The sequence below is a fragment of the Silene latifolia genome, chromosome 2 (genome assembly GCF_048544455.1).
Source record: "Silene latifolia isolate original U9 population chromosome 2, ASM4854445v1, whole genome shotgun sequence".
Taxonomy (NCBI): domain Eukaryota; kingdom Viridiplantae; phylum Streptophyta; class Magnoliopsida; order Caryophyllales; family Caryophyllaceae; genus Silene; species Silene latifolia.
Window position 1 is genome coordinate 5,540,726 of NC_133527.1, and position 21,124 is coordinate 5,561,849.

The 21,124-nt window shown below is 39.3% G+C and overlaps 3 protein-coding genes across 3 annotated transcripts; all 3 read left to right on the forward strand.

Annotated features, from left to right (window-relative positions):
* Nucleotides 1-4,440: 4,440 nt before the first annotated feature.
* LOC141627792 (uncharacterized) lies at nucleotides 4,441-5,736 on the forward strand. Its single transcript, XM_074441013.1, has one exon. The coding sequence runs from the start codon at nucleotides 4,441-4,443 to the stop codon at nucleotides 5,734-5,736; it is 1,296 nt and encodes a 431-aa protein (XP_074297114.1).
* A 599-nt stretch (nucleotides 5,737-6,335) lies between these two features.
* Nucleotides 6,336-7,163, forward strand: LOC141627795 (uncharacterized). Its single transcript, XM_074441018.1, has one exon. The coding sequence runs from the start codon at nucleotides 6,336-6,338 to the stop codon at nucleotides 7,161-7,163; it is 828 nt and encodes a 275-aa protein (XP_074297119.1).
* An 8,668-nt stretch (nucleotides 7,164-15,831) lies between these two features.
* LOC141632758 (uncharacterized) lies at nucleotides 15,832-20,187 on the forward strand. Its single transcript, XM_074445274.1, has 2 exons — nucleotides 15,832-17,152; nucleotides 18,263-20,187. Exons 1-2 carry the CDS (start codon nucleotides 15,832-15,834, stop codon nucleotides 20,185-20,187), a joined length of 3,246 nt encoding a protein of 1,081 aa, XP_074301375.1.
* Nucleotides 20,188-21,124: the final 937 nt, after the last annotated feature.

The window sequence follows — 21,124 nt, forward strand, 5'->3', positions numbered from 1 at the left end:
AGGATTTACTTCGATGTTGAACGACATTGAAACTAATATTAGACGCCGTATAAATGGGTGTATCTATTGGAAAAGTAAGATACACCATGGATTCAACTTTTTTAAAAAGTATGACTGTATGACAATATGAACAAAATAAATATGTAGTTTTGATGATTCAAACTCATAAAATTCATGGTTTACTTTTATATTGTTTGAAGTATTTAAAAGTGAAAGTTCAAAGTGGACAACTATGATAAAATGTAAAATAAATTTGAGATTTGAGATGAAGAACTACATTATCATAAAAAAATAATAATAAAAAAATAAAATTAATCTCCTACAAATTAGTTACTAAGTATATAAGATTTTTGACCAAATAAATAAGGAGTAGCATTTAGATCTCGACCTTGAATCCTTGAATGAGAAATACGGAGTAAGAAAGTTTGTTTCACTAAAAGAAGTCAAATTCGCCACCATTTGGTCGACAACCCTGGCCTCTAACTCCAACGTTGACTATGTTAGTTGTTGGTATAGTCATAGTCGGTTGGAGGTTTGTGGATTCCACTTGTCGCCACCATAGTAACAATCTCGGTTGTCATGGAATTTGTATGGTTATTATGAAAGTTCATCTTTTCTTTCATAAGTTATCGTTTTATAGTAAATTATGATAGGATGAGCACAGAGAATATAGAAACCAAAATTTGCGGTAACTGAATCAAGAATCAAAGCATGTATCTTTATATTCCTTTCATAATAATATTGCTATCAATCATGGAATAATTATATAAATGATAATTGATATGCTGTTGTGATATTTTGCGGTGATTGCAGTAAATTTATGGCAAGTTTTACAAAATTTACAGATTTGTTCATTCTAAACAACTCCTAACATTTACCCTAAATTAGTAGGGGATTGATTTTAATCCATAAATGTAAAAGTTTGGTAATGTTTTAATTTTAATCCATTAATGTAAAATCTTTGACTATATTCTTTCCGTTTTTTAGGGAATTGATAGACCTAAAATTCTGTAACAATATTGTTTGTAGAATACTTTTGCTTTATTTTGAGCAAAAATCTGTAGAATTTTTTTGCTTAATTTTTGTTTGGTAATTTTTTTAATTGTAATCCATAAATGTAAAATTTTTGACTATATTATTTCGGTTTTTTAGGGGATTGATAGACGTAATTGAAGCTTTGATTTAGGAATTCGAAGATTTTTTTTTTGTAATATTTGGTAACTTCTAAAATACTTCAAATTGGGCAGATATCATATATTTATGAGATTTTTTTGTAAATCTTAAAATTTGCAACTTCACGTGATATGATTACAAATGTTAATTTTTTTTTTTCTTTTTTTTTAAATAAAAAATGACACGTGGCATCTGAAGGGGCTATGACACGTGGCAATCAAAGGGGGTGGCGGTTATTGCTTTAATATAATATATGATGGGACGACGCATTCTTCAGCTATTGAATTAAAAGTCAAAGTTATTTATGGAAATAATTACAGTAATTGATTTTGCTTTTGAATCTTATTGTGATTGCGGCGATAATATGGTAAGTTTACGAAAATGATAGATTAGTTTTATATTAAAATGGATATTAACATATATAGTGCATTTATTATGGAGATTATATGAACATTATATATGTAACGTATATTAATATGTTTAATAATAATAATAATATCAGTATCATGATATTATGCAAACTTGCCCCCAATAAATTAGTTGTAACAAATAATTATCCACCGAAAATAACTCCTTAAATTTCGGAAGAATAAAGTTCAAAATCAGTAAGTTACAATTTTTTAAGCATTGTATATATTGCAATATTTCAGTTTTTTCTTTTTTAAAATGGAGAGTGACACGTGGCATCTGAAGGGGCTGTGACACATGGCGAAAAACGGGACTTGCGGTTTCTGCTTTAATATAATATATGATGATATGATATGATGGAAGATGTAGATGATGATATGCTAACTCAAATACTACTTAGACTTCCCAATTTTAAAACGGTACTAGCATGCACTTCTGTGAACAAGCGTTGATATTCTTTAATCTCGGATCTCAACTTTCCGATCCTGTTCGCCAACCACAATAAGAAAATCACCACAACCCTTTTCAAGGGCTCGGGTTACAACATTATTGACGATGAGCCAGCGTGGACCTTCATTACAAACACGGTGAAAACAAGCGGACCATATACTTTCACTATATGGGACACGTTCAAGGACTTGTTGTTATGTACTAGTAATAACGAAACCAGTCAAGGAGATAGCCGAGTTTATTACATTATCAATTCATTAACCAAGCAATGTGTTGCTCTTCCGCCACGTCCTTATCATGGGATGCCGATAACAGCGACTGCTTTGATATGCCAACCACCTTATACCCACACTCAAGATTATAATTTTAGAGTTGTGGAAGTTTTTGTGGATCATAGAATAAAGTCTATTCTCAAATATTATTTGTTGGTTTATTGTTCAGAGATTGGTGAATGGAAGGGAATCGAAGTTAGGATCCCCAAGGAGGCATATCCAACACTCCGTATGTGGAGTGCAGAACCACAGATTGTTGTTTGTAATGGTATCATCTACTTTAGAAGTGTGTTATATTTGGTGGGATTGGACCCGTTTGATGTGAATGACACTTGTGACACGACTCTTGAGGCTAGATTTATGCTGCCACTACCCGATATTGGGTATTTGCTAGAGTCCGCTGGACAATTGTTAGTCGTGTATACTCCTGAAAGAGTGGGCACACGTAGACGTGGCTTGTGGTATAAAAAAGATGGGACGAATATTGAATTGGAGATGGTAGTGTGGAAGTTGAACCCGAATCAAGCACCTCTTACGTGGGAGATGACTTTTCAAGGCTTGTGCAAAGGCATTGTTAATTGTATTGACATTTACACTACCATCTGGAATTCAAACACCAGACTCGAACAGTACATTACGGCCAAGGACATTGGGGTACACCCATACAATGACAAGCTGATTTATATGTATCTTGCCTCCGAAAAACAGTTTGTTTTGTGCGACACGCGAACAAGATTCATAACATCTTCAAAAGATTTTAATAATGATTATTTGGGAAGATTTCATAGACTCGAGCAGCAATGGTGGCCCACCTCAGTTCCTGTGCTTGTGCAAGGCCTCACAGAAGAACAGTTAATAGAGTAATGATACGGAGTAATTGTTAAAGCTCGAGTTATTATTAATTTATTATTGGCATATTAATCACGGTTGTCTACATTTCTTTTTTTTTGTTTGCCTCACGTCTAAGACGGTCTCTTATATAACTCAGTGGAGGTCAAGGGAAAAGTAAGTCTCATAGTCTCATTCATACTTGAAATTTATAGTAAATGTTTAAAACAAAAGAGAGTGAAATTCCTTACACAACCAAACAGCAATAAGAGTAGAGATTTCTGTGAAATATGTACAGCACAGTTATACGAGACGTAGTAAACCCCGCCCCCCCCCCCCCCACACACACACACACACACACACTTATTTGCGAAGATTTAAGAAAAATGGGTGAACTACCTACCATATTTATGACGGATCAATCATATTCATCGACCTACCCTTCCGTAAAATGAACAAACTTTTTTGGCTTGATTAATTCATTCAAGTGTAGTAAAATAAGTAAATATAATATTCATCCTAATGTTCCCCTTCCTCTAATATATGTGAGAAATATATTATAATAAAAGGGGACCTTTAGGCTGAATATGAGGGAATATTAAATATTTGTCAAAAAAGAAAATAATAATAATAATAATAATAATAATAATAATAATAAGTATTAACATATAATCTAAAGGATGAGTAGTTGCCATAAACAAGGACTATAATTGTTTTTGGAATAGGATTGTATTTGTAAATCCTTTCCTAAGTTTAATCCTCATAAAAAAGACCAGTAATCAAATTTATAGTATCAGCTAACGTTATTTACCTAGTGAAAAATCATGGTTAGCCCTCTAAAAACACCAAAGATTAACCATGGTGGTAATCACCATAATCGAACAAGAATGGACGATCTCGATAGGGATGTCAATGGGGCGGGGCGGTGGTGGATATAGCCTCCCCCGTACCCGTACCCACTAAGCAATTCCCATACCCGTACCCGCCCCACCACCCATGGCGGGTAGTCGGGTACTAGTTTCCATACCCGTACCCGCCCCACCAAATGAAAATCTAGACCCGTACCCGCCCCGTTTACCCAACAACCACCTATGTCATAATTTTTGTCGATACTTTTTAAAATAAAATGTAATTTAATCACTATGAATTTCCGTAAATTTTCATATTTATAATCTTAATTTAAGATTTTCAATAAAATTAGTAAATAACATTATCGAAAGTCATAATAATATATATATTTTTTTAGTAATTGGTGGGTAGGCGGGTATTTGGTGGGTAGGACGTAAAACCCATCCCCGCCCCACCACCCATGGCGGGTGGAATTTTTGTACCCGTACCCACCTCATCACCCGCAAAAGCTGTACCTGTACCCGCCCCAACTGGGACGGGTGCGGGGCGGTACCCGCTTATACCCGCCCCACTGACATCCCTAGATCTAGATGACTATATGCTTACTCAAATATTACTTAGACTTCCCAATTGTAAAACTGTAGTAGCATGCAGTTCTGTGAACAAGCGTTGGTGTTCTTTAATCTCCGATCTCAACTTCCCGATCCAATTCACCAACCACAAGAAGGAAACCACCACCCTCTTGAAGGGCTTGCCGTGGACCTTCATTAGAACCGTGCATTCCGGTGAACAAATATTGATCAAAGAATTCAAATTAGGGTCGTCAAAATTGTCGTTGGAATTCCTACCTTGTAATAATCCCACGGTAACTGCCACATTCAAGGACTTGGTGTTATGCACTTGTCATCAAACTGATCGGGTAGGTAGCCGAGTTTATTACATTGCCAATCCGTTAACCAAGCAATGGGTTGCTCTACCACCGTGCCCTCTTGATAAGCGTCAACAGAAGTGGATAAAGAGGCCTATTTTGATATGTAAATCAACTTATAACCACACTCGAGATTATAAGTTTAGAGTTGTGTTGGTGCGTCATCCTCCATGGCAGTTTATGTTACACAAGTTTGATTTGGTCGTTTATTGTTCGGAGATTGGTGAATGGAAGGTAATTAACCTTAGGATCCCCAAGGAAGTTGGACCACTCGAGGAGTACTGGGATCAAGAACGGGATGTATGCTTTAACATGTTTATTGTTTGTAATAGTATCATCTATTTTAAAAGTGGGTTGTGTTTGATGGCATTGGACCCGTTTGATGTGAATGCCTCTTCTGGCACGACCCTTGAGGCACGAGCTATGCCACCACTACCTAGGTTTGGGTATTTACAAGAATCCTCAGGACAATTGTTAGTCGTGCATAGTCGTGGGGCACGAAAGGGCCTACCTTGGTACATGGGGGGCGAAAAACAAGGTATGGATATGGAATTGCATATGGTAGTGTGGAAGTTGGACCCGAATCAAGCACCTCTCGCGTGGGAGATGAGTTTCCAAGGCTTGTGCAAAGGCAGTTGGTATAGTAATAAGCCACCGATAACTCACTGTATTTACGCTAGTGACATTGGGGTACATCCATACAATGACAAGCTGATTTATATGTATCTTACTAGCGAACAACGGTTGGTTTTGTGCGACACACGAACAGGATGTATAACACCTCTAAAAATCTTACGTTACCATTTTGTGTCGAGATTTGAGACGTGAACACCAGTGGTGGCCCACCTCAGTTCCTGCACTTGTGCAATGCCTCACAGTAGAACAGAACTTGCCACCACTTCAGTTGAAGTCGTCTAGTGATGAAAGTTGCTAAAGTTATTCGAGTGATTATTATTCGCAAATTAATTAATCACGGTTGTTTACATTGCTTTATTTTGTAATTGTCTCACGACTAAGTCTGTCTCTTATATAACTGTGACAACTCATTTGCGCGTAATATATTTGTTTACTTAGATTATCCATAAACTTTTATTACAAGGTTCCTAGAGACCGTTGCACATCACCAAAAGAGCCGTTGACAATCCCCATGAATCACGGCAACAATATATTTTCCCTTCCCCTGTTTTGGTAAATAGCATATTTATTTTATTCATTTCCGTAAATACACAATATCGTCAAACGTATATATAGGCTAGGATATTCATCTGTAACATTCAAGTTCTGGAAAATAATAATATACATTATGCATTTATCTCAATATACTCTTCTAATATGGTATCAGTGACCTAATTAATTTATTTTTCCATCTCTGCCGTCTTCGTCTTTCCTACGTCTATCTCTCACACATCTCTTACATCTCTAAAATCATGACTAATTCTGAAATTATTGATACTACAAAACCTCCGTCTGTTTCGTATGTTCACGTTGAGAATACGGGTCATAGCATAACTCCCGTGGTTTTCAATGGGAACAACTACGACGAATGGTCTCGCTCATTTCAACTCGCTCTTATGGCTAAGGGTAAACTCGGGTACATTGATGGTACCATCGTCAAACCCTCCGCTACTGCTGCCACATTCGACACATGGCAATCGACCAATGCCTTGGTCACCATGTGGATCTTCAATACCATTGATTCCACCATTCGTTCTCAAATCTCGCTTCGTCCCGAGGCAAAACAAGTATGGTCAGATATAAAGACTCGTTTTTGTCAAATTAACGAGGCTAGAATTTATCAATTGCAGGCTGATTTATTGGCATGCCGTCAAGGTCCAACGGAATCTCTCGTCACATACTATGGCCGAATGACAGCAATTTGGAATGCCATCTCGGAACTCGATGCTCTGCCATCCTGCTCGTGCAATCCATGCGCGTGTGATTGGCTGTCTATTATCATTACCAGGCGAGAAAAGAAAAAGGTTCGTGATTTTTTAATGGGTCTTGATGACCGTTTCGCTAATACTCGCTCGCAAATTATTGGTATTACTCCTCTTCCATCTCTAGATCTTATTTACAATCGTCTTTTGCAAGATGAGGGGGTCCGTAATATCTCATCTCGCCATCCCGAGTCTGTCCCCTACGGCCATGGCCTTCGCGCTCGACTCAACAACGGGTCACGGCGGTCGGGGAAGGGCGTAGTGACTCTAGAATTAACCGTCGTAACCCATCTGCACCATCCAAATATTATTGTATAGCGTGTAAAATGTCGGGTCACAGTCTTAAGTTTTGCTACCAAGTCACCGGAAATTTCCCCGACTGGTGGGGCGATCGTCCCCGTCATCGCATATATATCGACCCCAATGCTACTGATTTGAGCAGTGCAGTTTTTGTACCGGATACTCGCGGTAAAACAGGGGCAGAACGTACCCAAAAGAACTTCTCTGGTCCGCCTCCTAAAGCACACATGGCGTCCGCGACTGGCAACCCAGGTGCGTCGTCTCAGCAGTCTCTATCTCAGTTTGACAAAATTGATCTTAACTCGTTAACACCAAGTCAGTTAGAGGAATTGGGTACTCTGCTCCAGGCGCGTAAAACAGAGCAGTCCACAGACCGTCTAAATGGTAATTTTTCTCCTTTTACTTGGATAATTGATACCGGAGCATCCCACCATATGTCGGGTTGTCTATCGTATTTTTCGAATTTAAAACCAATTACTCCTATCTCGGTGGGTCTCCCGAATGGCGATCTTACGATCGCCACTCAAAGTGGTGATGTACAACTTTCTTCACGTTTAATTCTAAGAAATGTCCTTTTTGCAGCTAATTTACAGTGCAATTTAATTTCCGTCTCAAGTCTTTTAATTGATACTACGTTAACAATTCAATTTTCTCATAATTTATGTTTAATTCAGGATCGTATCTCGAAGACGGTGATTGGGGCGAGTGAGCAATACGAGGGACTTTACTACCTCAAAAGCGTCCGCCACGAGAAAGCCCATGTCTGTCTTACCGGGTCTCCTAATCCAACCGAGCTTTGTGGCACACCGTAGGTTGGGGCACCCTCTTCCAATATTTCCCGTTTTTTTACCGTTTTTAATAAACTTTCTCGTACTTCGGATGCTTTTCATAGCAAAACTTGTGACATTTGTTTACGCGCGAAGCAAACTCGCGAACAATTTTCTTCAAGTACTAGTCATGCTACTTCTTTATTTGAACTTATACATTGTGATTTATGGGGGCCTTACTCCAAAAATGCTTCTTGCGGGTCTCAACATTTTTTAACAATTGTCGACGATTTTTCACGTTCCACGTGGGTCTACCTTTTACGTCACAAAAGCGATACAAAACAAACCTTATTAAATTTTTTCGCTATGATAGAGCGTCAATTTGAAAAGAAAATAAAAATTTTACGGACCGACAACGGCACAGAATTTAAGCCGCTTATACCTTTCTTTACAGAAAATGGAATTTTATTTCAAACTTCCAACGTTGACACCCCCCAACAAAATGGTCGGGTGGAACGAAAACATCGACACATATTAAATGTCGCACGAGCCCTTCTTTTTCAGGCTAGTTTACCTTTATATTTTTGGGGAGAATGCGTCCTAAGTGCGGTCTATTTAATAAATCGTACCCCGACACCTCTTCTAAATGGCAGGACACCCTACGAAATGATTTTTAATAAACCACCTCCTTTTGAAAATATTCGAATTTTTGGTTGCCTCGCCTACGCTCGCACGCTAAATCGATCACGCGATAAATTCGCATCTCGAAGCCGCAAGTGTGTGTTTATTGGTTACCCATTTGGAAAGAAGGGGTGGCGTCTTTTTGATTTGGACACCGGATCCTATTTTGAGTCTCGAGATGTCATCTTTGTTGAAACTGAGTTCCCTTATAAAAATCTTAACATTCATGATCTTGATAGTGACCCCTCTACCTTTCTCCACGACACTTCATCACCAACTGATGATCACATTTTGGTCCTATCTCAGACATCTTCTACATCGACACCAACACAAGACATTCCCGTCTCCACATCTCAAGTGACACCACCACAAGACACAACCATCTCTCCCACTACTCAAACTCCCTCCACCGGCTCCACTACGACCCCTACTACAAATCCCGACCCTTCACCAAACGAACCAACCCAAACAAACGACTCGCATATTTTGGGACGAGGGCAACGAATAAAAATTCCCAACTCTAATCTTAAGGACTTTGTTCTCTCGAAACCCCGTCCCTCGTTGAACTCACTCATTGCCACACCATCGTCTTCAGGTACCGCTTTTCCTATTTCACATTATCTTACTTACAACAAGTTTTCTACTAATCATAAAGTTTTTTTGTCGGCCGTGACTAAACACCACGAGCCTAGTTTTTACAAAGATGCCGTGCAGGTCCCGGAATGGCGAGACGCGATGAAACTTGAACTCGAAGCTCTTGAAAAAAATAAAACGTGGACTCTCGAATCTCTACCTCCCAACAAGAAAGCCATTGGGTCCAAATGGGTTTACAAGATTAAATACAACGCCGATGGCTCCGTCGAACGATACAAAGCTCGATCGTTTAGTTGTCATGGGTAATCGACAAATTGAAGGTGTTGACTATAATGAAACTTTTGCTCCTACTATTAAGTTGGTGACCGTCCGCACATTACTCGCCATCGCCGCTGCCAAACAATGGGTCACCCATCAAATGGACGTCCACAACGCTTTCCTCCATGGTGATCTCACTGAAGAAGTATACATGAAACCACCACCGGGTTTTCTCCCTTCTAATGACGGGAAAGTATGTCGCTTGAGAAAATCTCTATACGGACTTCGTCAGGCTCCTCGATGTTGGTACGCCAAGCTCGCTTCCGCTCTTCTTAAATATGGGTTTCACCAATGCCCGTATGATCATTCATTGTTCTCTATTTCTCGACCCAATACCGAGGTACACGTCCTAGTCTATGTTGATGATTTAGTCATTTGTGGGAATGATTCAAGCTTTATTACAAAATTCAAGAACTACTTGAGCGAATGCTTCCATATGAAAGACCTTGGGCCGCTTAAATATTTTCTCGGTCTCGAAATTGCTCGGCACAAATCTGGAATTTTTATCTCCCAACGGAAATATGCGCTTGACATATTAAGCGAAACGGGCCTTCTTGGAACAAAGCCCGCATCTACTCCAATGGAACAAAATCATCGTCTTGCCCTCTCTAAAGCCGAGCCTCTGTCCAATCCACAACCGTATCGTCGCCTCGTGGGCCGCCTCGTTTATCTCACCATTACTCGCCCCGAGTTGACCTACTCGGTCCATACTCTCGCCCAATTTATGAACACTCCAAACAAATACCACCGGGCGGCCTTGAATGTTGTTCGTTATTTGAAGAATTCTCCAGACAAGGCATTCTCCTCCTGGGTCGGATAGTGACTTACGCCTCAATGCATACTCATGATGCCGACTACGCAAGTGACCCAACCAGACGTCGCTCCCTCTCTGCCTACCTCGTGTTTTTGGGCTCTTCACCGATCTCGTGGAAAACAAAGAAACAAGCCACAGTATCACGCTCGTCCGCCGAATCCGAATACAGGGCAATGGCCTTCACAGTTTGTGAACTAAAATGGCTAAAGGGCTTACTTGAATCTCTCGGCATACATCATCCTCAACCCATTCAACTTCGATGCGATAACAAGTCCGCACTCTATATTGCCCGGAATCCGGTATTTCACGAACGCACCAAGCATATCGAAGTTGACTGTCATTTCATCCGCGACGAAATAACAAAGGGCGTTATTACCCCCAGTTATGTCCATACTAAAGCTCAACTCGCGGAAATTTTTACCAAAGCTCTAGGCCGCGCTCCATTTAACGAACTACTCTCCAAGTTGGGTGTCTCGACACTCCACACTCCAACTTGCGGGGGGGTATTACAAGGTTCCTAGAGACCGTTGCACATCACCAAAAGAGCCGTTGACAATCCCCATGAATCACGGCAACAATATATTTTCCCTTCCCCTGTTTTGGTAAATAGCATATTTATTTTATTCATTTCCGTAAATACACAATATCGTCAAACGTATATATAGGCTAGGATATTCATCTGTAACATTCAAGTTCTGGAAAATAATAATATACATTATGCATTTATCTCAATATACTCTTCTAATAACTTTCTTGCCGGAATATCTGTAAATTAAACATAATTAGTCGCAACAATGGAGGTTATTCAAATATATATGCTTTTCGTCTGTCTTATAAATTAAACATAATTAGTCGCAACAATAATGGGGGTTATTCAAATATGCTTTTCGTCCGTCTTATAAATTTGCAAGGGGTTGTATGCTTCTTATTTTGTGAAAATAGCTGCTTATGGATACAATATGATCTAACCTCGACCTAATTTGTTACCGAGTCATCCACAAAATCATCTTGGCTTTCGACACAGGACAAAACTAGTACTGCAGATCCTCTTACTCAACCACGCACAGAAGCTCTTTAGGCACGATAATTGGTACACCAGCGCATACTTCGTTTAATTACCATGGGCACGATAACTGGTACACCAGAGGTGCATCCTTCCTGATCGTCTAGAAATGGACCTAGACCCAACCTAGTTACATAATAGGTCTCAGATTTGAATTCCCACCCCCTATATTGTATTGTCATTATGACTCATTTGACACCGAAAAGGAAAAAAAAAAAAAAAAAAAACAAGACGACAATATTAGTTCGCTCAACGACTGTTATATGAAATATGGTGGACTATTTATGAATAAAAAGGTTTTAAAAAAAATGCTGTAAAGACTCCAAAAATCAAAGGGAACATGGAAACTATGGGTCGTAAAGTAGTTGCCATAAAAACAAAATAAGAAATATTTTCGTAATCTAATTTTGATTCTACCCTAATCGTCTCGACCTGTTTTTGGAATCCCCCCTACTACTAGAGAATAAAAATTCTCTTAGTTTCCCGCCTAAATAAAATATACTCTTAATTGGGCCTTTTTTAGATACTCTAATTACCTTGACAAATGGGCTATAAATTGACAATCTTAAATAATATTTCCTTCCCTATTTTAAAACTACCTCAAATAACATTTTCTTTTCTATTCAGTTTTATTATACTATCAAATTTTCTCTGTTTTTTTAGTCACTGAAAATAACCGGTGTCTTTTACAATTTTCCCACAAACAGAGAAGATGAAATACGTTCAATTGGAATATTAATTACGGAGTTGAAAAGATTTAACTTTATCACATAATAACGATTATAACGCGTTTCTAGAGTTCTATTTGCTCGATTGAAAAATTCAATACCTTTTGTTTTAAGAAAGTTGTCTGTTTCTAGGCAGTTATTGTTCATGATTAAAGATTCGAACTTCGACCACCTTAAATATTTGTTTGCCCTCTTTAAAATTATAATTTGTTCGTACTCTTTTGTTGCGTTGCAAAAGTAAATGTGTGAAGAATATGAATTTTCTAAACTTTTATTGTTCCTATTACTCCTGAGCTATCATTATTTGAATTCTCCGCATTATAACTGCAGTAATTCCTTTAGCAATGTCTTAACGTTAAATACAATTATGTAACTTTTATATTTTATTTTACTCTATAGATATGCCAAAACTTAAAATGCCGTGCATTTGCACGGGACCTACCCTAGTAAAAAGGTAAGTAAATAAAATTTACAATAGCAGGTGACGTTATTTACCTAGTGAAAAAAATCATGGGTAGGCCTAATAAAAAAAAAAGATGAACCACGGTGTTAATCGAACAAGAATGGATGATCTCGATGACCATATGCTTACTCAAAAAATACTACTCAGACTCCCTAGTTGTGCAAAAGTACTAGCATATGCTTAATAATGGGTACTTCCATCCACCAATTTCCGAACAATAAACGTCCAAATCGAATTTGTCTACAAGATAACGAACTAACACAACTCTAAACTTATAACGTTTAGTGAGTACAATTAGGGAGTCTGAGTAGTATTTGAGTAAGCATATGGTCGTCTAGATCGTCGATTCTTGTTAGATTACCACCATGGTTAATCTTCTGTATTTTTTGAGGCCTAGCCATGGATTTTTCACTAGGGTAAATAACTGTAATTTTGGTTACTTATTAGCTTTTTATATGAGTAAAATACGATCCTATTCCAAAAACAAATTAGATTAGGAAAATATTTTCTTATTTTGTTTTATTTATTTAATTATTTTAATTTATGGTAACTAATTGATGGATAATTATTCCTTAACTGAGATTCTAAATAAACTCTATTTGATTTGATTTATTTAGATTGAGATTATCAAATCCGAAACATTTGAGATGTCAATGCATTATCTCCGAAAAACTATGATGAACTGATGTAGCTTTGCCTACCAGTTCTGTAGCCGAGTAATCTTAATTAGATGCATTCTGCACCAGGAAGCGGTAAACAAATGAACTAATACCTGGTAAACAAATGAACTAATAGACGAGTTCATAAGAATAAAAGCGGTAAACAAATGAGCTAATAGACGTAGTTCATATGAACAAACTCACAAAGTTAATGAACAAAAAGCAACACTAAAATGTCAAATAAATCTGAATGGGTGGTCACATTATTTTAGGTTTGCCTTTGGTCATAATATTATTTATTAACCATTGGTGTTCGAGTCATTGCACAAGTGTAGGAACTGAAGTGGGCCACCATTGATGCTCGAGTCTATGAATTCTCGACAGAGAATACCTAGGCACACTTTTTAAAGGCGTTATGTATCCTGTTTGCGTGTCGCACAAAACAAACCAGTCTTTGGTGGGAAGAAACATATAGATTAGCTTGTCATTGTATGGGTGTACCTCAATGAGGCCGCCTTCTAATGCGATGTTACGCTGCAATTTTCTACCCTTCCAAGTGCCTTTGCACACGCCTTGGAAAGTCATCTCCCACACGAGACGTGCTTGATTCGGGTCCAACTTCCACATTACCATCTCCAATTCAATAACCCTTCTATCTTCGCTATAGCACACGAAAGTTTTGCTACATCTCTTAGGAGAATTTATGATCAACAATTGTCCCGAGGACTCTTGCAAACACCCAAAATCGGGTAGTGGTGGCATAACTCTCGCCTCAAGGGTCGTGTCACAAGTGTCGTTCACATCAAACGGGTCCAATCCCACCAAAGATAACCCACTTTTAAAGTAGATGATGCCATTACAGACAACAGTGGTCTCAAGTTGTCGAAACTCCTCCTTGGGGACCCTAAGTTTAATTTCCTTCCATTCACCAATCTCCGAACAATAAACGACTAAACCTAATGTCTCTTGACTAGAATCAATACAAGTATTACGAACCTCCACAACTCTAAACTTATAATGTTGACTAGAATCAATATAAGGTTGTTGGCATATCAAAGCGGTCCTTTTTATCCGTTCCTGTTCCCATCGATGCTTATAAACAGGGCATGGTGGCAGAGCAACCCATTGTTTGGTTATCGGATTGGTAATGTAATAAACTAGGCGGCCGTGTTCTTGATAAGTCCAGTAATTAGAGCATAGCACCAAATCCTTGAATGTGACCGTAGTAGTGCAAGTTTTACACGGTAGAAATTGAAGCGATAATTCACGAAACCCAAACATGAATTTTGTAATTAGAGCAAGCCAGTGTTGACTGGACTGCATGGTTGTAATCAAGTTCCAATGTGCCTCATCATCTTCATGATCCGAACCCGAACCCGAACCTTTCAAAAGGGTGGTAATTTTCTTCTTGTGGTTGGTGAACTGGGCCGAAAAGGTGGGGTCGGAGATTAAAGAACACCAATGCTTGTTCACAGGACTACATGCTAGTACCGTTTTACAATTGGGAAGTCTAAGTAATATTTCAGTAAGCATATGGTCATCGAGATCGTCCATTCTTGTTCGATTACCGCCATGGTTAATCTTTGGTGTTTTTGGAGGCCTAGCCATGATTTTTTTTCACTAGGTAAATAACGTAAATTTTATTACGAATAGAATTCTAGGCCAAAAACAACTCTAGTACATTATGGTAGAATCAAATTAGATTATGGAAATATCTGTTTTTATGGCAACTACCCATCGTTTTCATAAGCCCAATATCGGAGTAAAAAATAAAAACAGACTAAGAAATACTTTCAAATTAGCACACTAAGAAATATTTTCATAATCTAATTTGACACACAAAACCGTAGAATTAAATATTTCTTAATTTGACACACGGTTTTTGGGCATGCCCAATATCGTAGTGGAGGGATTTAACCACCCGTGTATGCGCTAATCAATTAATATACGACCAAAAATTCCCATTATACGAACTAAAACTATCATTTAGACGAGGTCACTTAGCATTATAAAATATAAATCCCGTTAAGTAAAAACATTTAATTAAAATATAATTTGTTTACCTATCTAATTTCTATGTATGTGTATACGGACTACGGTATTCCCCCGAGATTCTTGTCAAGATCGGAGAATTAACCAGGTGCCCCGTGCCCGATTCATCTATCCCGTCTTCGGGCTTGTGCAAAGGCAGTTGGTATAGTAATAAGCCACCGATAACTCACTGTATTTACGCTAGTGATATTGGGGTACATTCATAAATTCATACAATGACAAGCTGATTTTTATGTATCTTATGGAAATATATATCCGTATGATATATTTCCTATCCTTACCTATATTCATATATTGTAAATATTTAGGTGGTTAGATGTATCTTTGACTATCTTATTTGTAGGCTTATGTTAAGGTAGTTTGACTAGGGTTTGTTACCCATGTAATTAGCTATAAGTAGCATCGTTTTGTATTCTGCTAACCATCAATGAAAGTGACGGCTCAATAGCCTTACATTCACATATACTCTTCATTTTATCATGGTATCACAGAGCGGGTTTTGATCCTCGTTACTGTTTCATTTTTTTTTTCAAAAACACAAAAACAAATGACAAAAGACGGAGATTCAAGCATTAAGAAAGACGGTGATTCAAACACGATGAGCATCTCACCGTCGTCACCATTGTTTCTCCATCCTTCCGAAAGTCCGAGTCTAAAATTGACTCAAACAATTTTTAACGGTGAGAATTATGACCTATGGGCCGATGCGGTTCGTAACGGACTCGACGCCAAGAACAAACTTGGCTTTGTCGATGGTACCGTTCCCAAACCCGTTGGTACGGATGATTCTCTCGAAGTTGTGGCATGGCGACAGTGCAATGCCATGGTCAAAGCTTGGTTACGCAGCGTCATTGACGAGAAATTACACCCAAGCATTGCTTTCTCTGGCACTGTGCGCGATATATGGAAAGAACTTCAGGAACGATATGCAGCGGGCAATGCTCCACGCGTGCATCAACTCAAAAGCGAGCTAGCCGAATGCAAGCAAGGCACACGATCTGTCGTGGACTACTATACCCACCTCAAATCAATTTGGGATGAATTGGCAAACTATAGCCACATTCCAAACTGCACTTGCGGAGCCGCGGCTGCTCTAACAAAAGAACGAGAAGATGAGAAGGTCCACCAGTTCATTATGGGTCTTAACACTTCTCTTTACGACCACATTCGATCGAACCTACTAATGGAGGACACCCTTACATCCCTCAGTCGTGCCTATGCGTTAGTCTTACGCGAAGAAAGACACAAGGCTGTTACTCGAAGTCGCGAGGACACCACAGAGGTTGCGATGGCAGTCCGGGGAGGAGTAGGACGTGGTCGTGGGAGTGGTGCACCTGATGAGCAGAAAGAGTACGAACCACCCCGATGTACTCATTGTGGCAAATGGTATCATCTCGAAGAAAATTGTTGGGAAAAACATGGAATTGGCAAAGGACGCGGTCGAGGAAGGAGAGGCGGCAGAGGTGGAAATCGTGGAGGCAGACACTCAAATAATTCCGCACACACTGCCAATGCTACGACCACCGAGACCGAGCCCACCAAGAAAGACCTCACCGGTGAAGAAATTGACCAATTACGGACGATGATTGCTGCCAAGGCAGAAGGTAACGAGAACTTACGAGGTACGAATCTCTTAAATTTGCGTGAATGGATGCTTGACAGTGGGTGCTCACATCATATGACGGGTTGTAGAGAATTGCTCACTGACATTTGGGAGGATGAATCTTCTGTTGTTGGCCTTCCAAATGGGTCGTCTATTGTTGCGAAGGAACACGGGAAAATCGTGTTAAATGATTCATTCACACTCAATGACGTTTTATTTGTACCCTCGTTAACTTGTCACCTGATTTCGATACAACAGCTCATCCGTGAGAATAATTGTCTTGTGATTTTTAATTCTAATTATTGTATAATACAGGACCAATCTACGAAGACGGAGATTGGACGGGGTGAGCATCGAGACGGCGTTTATTATATGACACGAGTGGCGGCTGTAGCAGGAGCAACGATGGTGAATAAAGAACGGGTATGGCACCGCAGATTAGGTCACCCGTCTAAGAATATTTTACCTCATTTAAGTACTTTAGTTGGAACGAAACTCTCTTTTGATAATACTGTTGTTTGTGATCCTTGTTGTCGCGCCAAACATACTCGGTCAAGTTTTAAAATTAATCATAAGCGTCATGCTATTCTTTTCGGTCTCATTCACTGTGATATATGGGGTCCGTACCAAGCTAAGAATTTATCGGGTGCGCATTATTTTCTTACTGTTGTTGATGACCACAGTCGTAGTGTTTGGGTTCACCTCATGAAAGATAAGGGAGAAGTGTCAGACTTAATTAAAAATTTTGTCAAAATGGTACAAGTTCAGTTTGGGAAACAAGTAAAAATTGTTCAAAGCGATAATGGGACCGAATTTCTTTCGGGACCATTAAAGCAATTCTATAATGAAAATGGTATGATTTTTCAAACCAGTACTATTGACACCCCACAACAAAACGGGAGGGTTGAGCGTAAACACCGACATATTTTGGAAAAAGCAAGGGCATTACGGTTCCAGGCCAACTTACCCATTGAATTTTGGGGAGAATGCATATTAACCGCAGCCTATCTAATTAACCGAACCCCAACTCAACTCTTACAAGGACGCACACCCTATGAGCTCATACACGGTCACCCACCAAACCTCGACAACCTACGTGTTTTAGGTTGTTTAGCTTATGCCCACAACAAACAAAGACCAAAAGACAAATTCAAAGAAAGGGGGAGCCGGTGCATATTCGTGGGATACCCAAAGAGCCAAAAGGGATGGAGGTTGTTCGATTTAAAAACACGAAAAATCATTGTCTCGCGAGATGTTGTTTTCTATGAACATGTTTTTCCGTATGATGACACAAACCGAATTGGGAAATCAATCGATGGTCAAGAGTTAAGCGAGAATGATGAACAAATACCCTTTTTCGAACATGACCCCGCAGCTCTTATTTCCCCTGTTTCGACCTTACCTGAACCCACAACCATAAACCCCACCGAGGAAGACAATGAGGAGAATGTTGAAGGGCATGGTGTCGAAACAGCCGAGTCCCAAGTTGAGGGGGAGAATAACGATGTGACCAATGTTGAAGGGGAAGATAGTGACGTTAATGAGGAGCCTAGACTTGGCAGAGGAGAGCGACAAAAGTTCGAACCGGCATGGCGAAAGGATTACATATGCAAGTCCACTCGTGTCATCTCCACCAACACGGCTCACTCGTCACAAGCTCCGTCCTCTTCGAAAGGTACTCGTTATCCAATGGTTAATTATGTCACAAACAATTGTTTCTCGCTTTGTCACAAGAATTTTCTTGCAGCCATTGATGCTATTAAGGAGCCGAAATATTATAATGAGGCAGTTAAACATGAGGAGTGGAGAATTGCCATGAAAAACGAAATACAAGCTCTTGAAAATAACCGTACCTGGGACATTGTCGAATTACCTCAAGGAAAAAGGCCTATTGGCTGCAAATGGATTTACAAAATTAAATTCAAAGCAGACGGGACAATTGAACGATATAAAGCACGCCTAGTTGCTCAAGGGTTTACCCAAGTTGAAGGTGTGGATTATCACGAAACTTTTGCACCCGTCGCAAAAATGACAAGTGTTCGAGCCTTGCTAGCTGTAGCTGTTTCGAAAAATTGGAACATTGCTCAATTAGACGTCAATAATGCTTTCCTTCACGGTGATTTGAGTGAAGAAGTATACATGAAATTGCCCCAAGGTTTCGAAACAAGCGGATCCAATAAGGTATGTCGTCTTTTAAAATCCTTGTACGGTTTAAAACAAGCATCGAGGCAATGGTTTGCAAAATTGACGGAGGCATTGAAAGGATATGGTTTTGTTCAGTCCATGGCTGATTACTCTTTGTTTACGATGGACTCAAATGGCGTGTTCCTTGGTGTTTTAGTTTACGTCGACGACATGATTGTCGTAAGTGATAACCAAGCAGCTTGTGACAAATTGAAATGTTTTCTTCATAAGAAGTTTGGAATCAAAGACCTCGGGAAACTCAAGTATTTCTTGGGAATCGAGGTTGCTCACGGCACACCGGGATTATTTTTAAGCCAACGAAAGTATGCCATGGAAATAATCAAGGAAGCGAAAATGGAAGGGGCCAAGCCAATTGGCACCCCTATTGTGCAAAATCACCAATTAGCTCTTGCCAGTGGGTATGTCTTACGCGACCCAATGATTTATCGACGACTTGTCGGACGATTGGTGTACTTAACTATAACCCGTCCAGACTTGACATACGTCGTTCACACGTTGTCACAATTTGTTCATGAACCCCGCAAGGAGCATTGGGACGCGGCCCTTCGAGTCATTCGCTACCTAAAAGGAAGTCCCGGGAAAGGCATAGTAATGAGTCGAAATGCACCACTTCAGTTGTATGGTTATTCCGATTCCGATCATGCTCGGTGCCCGCTGACAAGGAGATCTCTTACTGGATACTTTGTTTCCTTGGGTCCAACTCCCATCTCGTGGAAAGTTAAGAAGCAACATACAGTCGCATTATCGTCTGCAGAAGCGGAGTATAGGGCACTCGCAGCAGTGACACGGGAGTTGCTTTGGCTTAAGTCATTACTCAATTCACTCGGGATTAATCATGATCAACCTATGCGAGTTCTATGCGATAATCAAGCGGCTTTACATATTGCAAAGAACCCCGTCTTTCATGATCGCACAAAACACATTGAGATAGATTGTCATTTTGTGCGACAACATTTAGTCACCAACAACATTGCAACCAGTCATGTTCGAAGCAAGGAACAAATTGCGGACCTCTTTACTAAAGCCCTTGGTAATGAGGCCTTCAATTATCTTCAGCGTAAGTTGGGCATTCGTGTTCCGACTGCTCCAACTTAAGGGGGAGTATGGAAATATATATCCGTATGATATATTTCCTATCCTTACCTATATTCATATATTGTAAATATTTAGGTGGTTAGATGTATCTTTGACTATCTTATTTGTAGGCTTATGTTAAGGTAGTTTGACTAGGGTTTGTTACCCATGTAATTAGCTATAAGTAGCATCGTTTTGTATTCTGCTAACCATCAATGAAAGTGACGGCTCAATAGCCTTACATTCACATATACTCTTCATTTTATCATATCTTACTAGCGAACAACGGTTGGTTTTGTGCGACACAGGAACAAGATGTATAACACCTCTAAAAAACTTGCGTTACCATTTTGTGTCAAGATTTGAGAGACTCGAACACTAATGGTGGCCCACCTCAGTTCCTGCACTTCTGCAATGTCTCACAGTAGAACAAAACTTGCCACCACTTCAGTTGAAGTCGTCTAGTGATGATAGTTGCAAAAGTTATTCAAGTGATTATTATTCGCAAATTACTTAATCACGGTTGTTTACATTGCTTTATTTTGTAATTGTCTCACGTCTAATTCCGTCTCTTATATAACACTGTGACAACTCATTTGCGCGTAATATATTTGCTTACTTAGATTGTCCATAAACTTTCTTGCCTGAATATCTGTAAATTAAACATAATTAGTCGCAACAATGGAGGTTATTCAAATATATATGCTTTTCGTCTTTCTTATAAATTTACAAGGGGTTGTATGCTTCTTATATTGTGATCGAAAAATGAAAATAGCTGCTTATGGATACAATATGATCTAACCTCGACCTAATTTGTTACCGAGTCATCCACAAAATCTTCTTGGCTTTCGACACAGGACAAAACTAGTACAGCAGATCCTCTTACTCAACCACGCACAAAAGCTTTTTAGGCACGATAATTGGTACACCAGCGCATACTTCGTTTACCATGGGCACG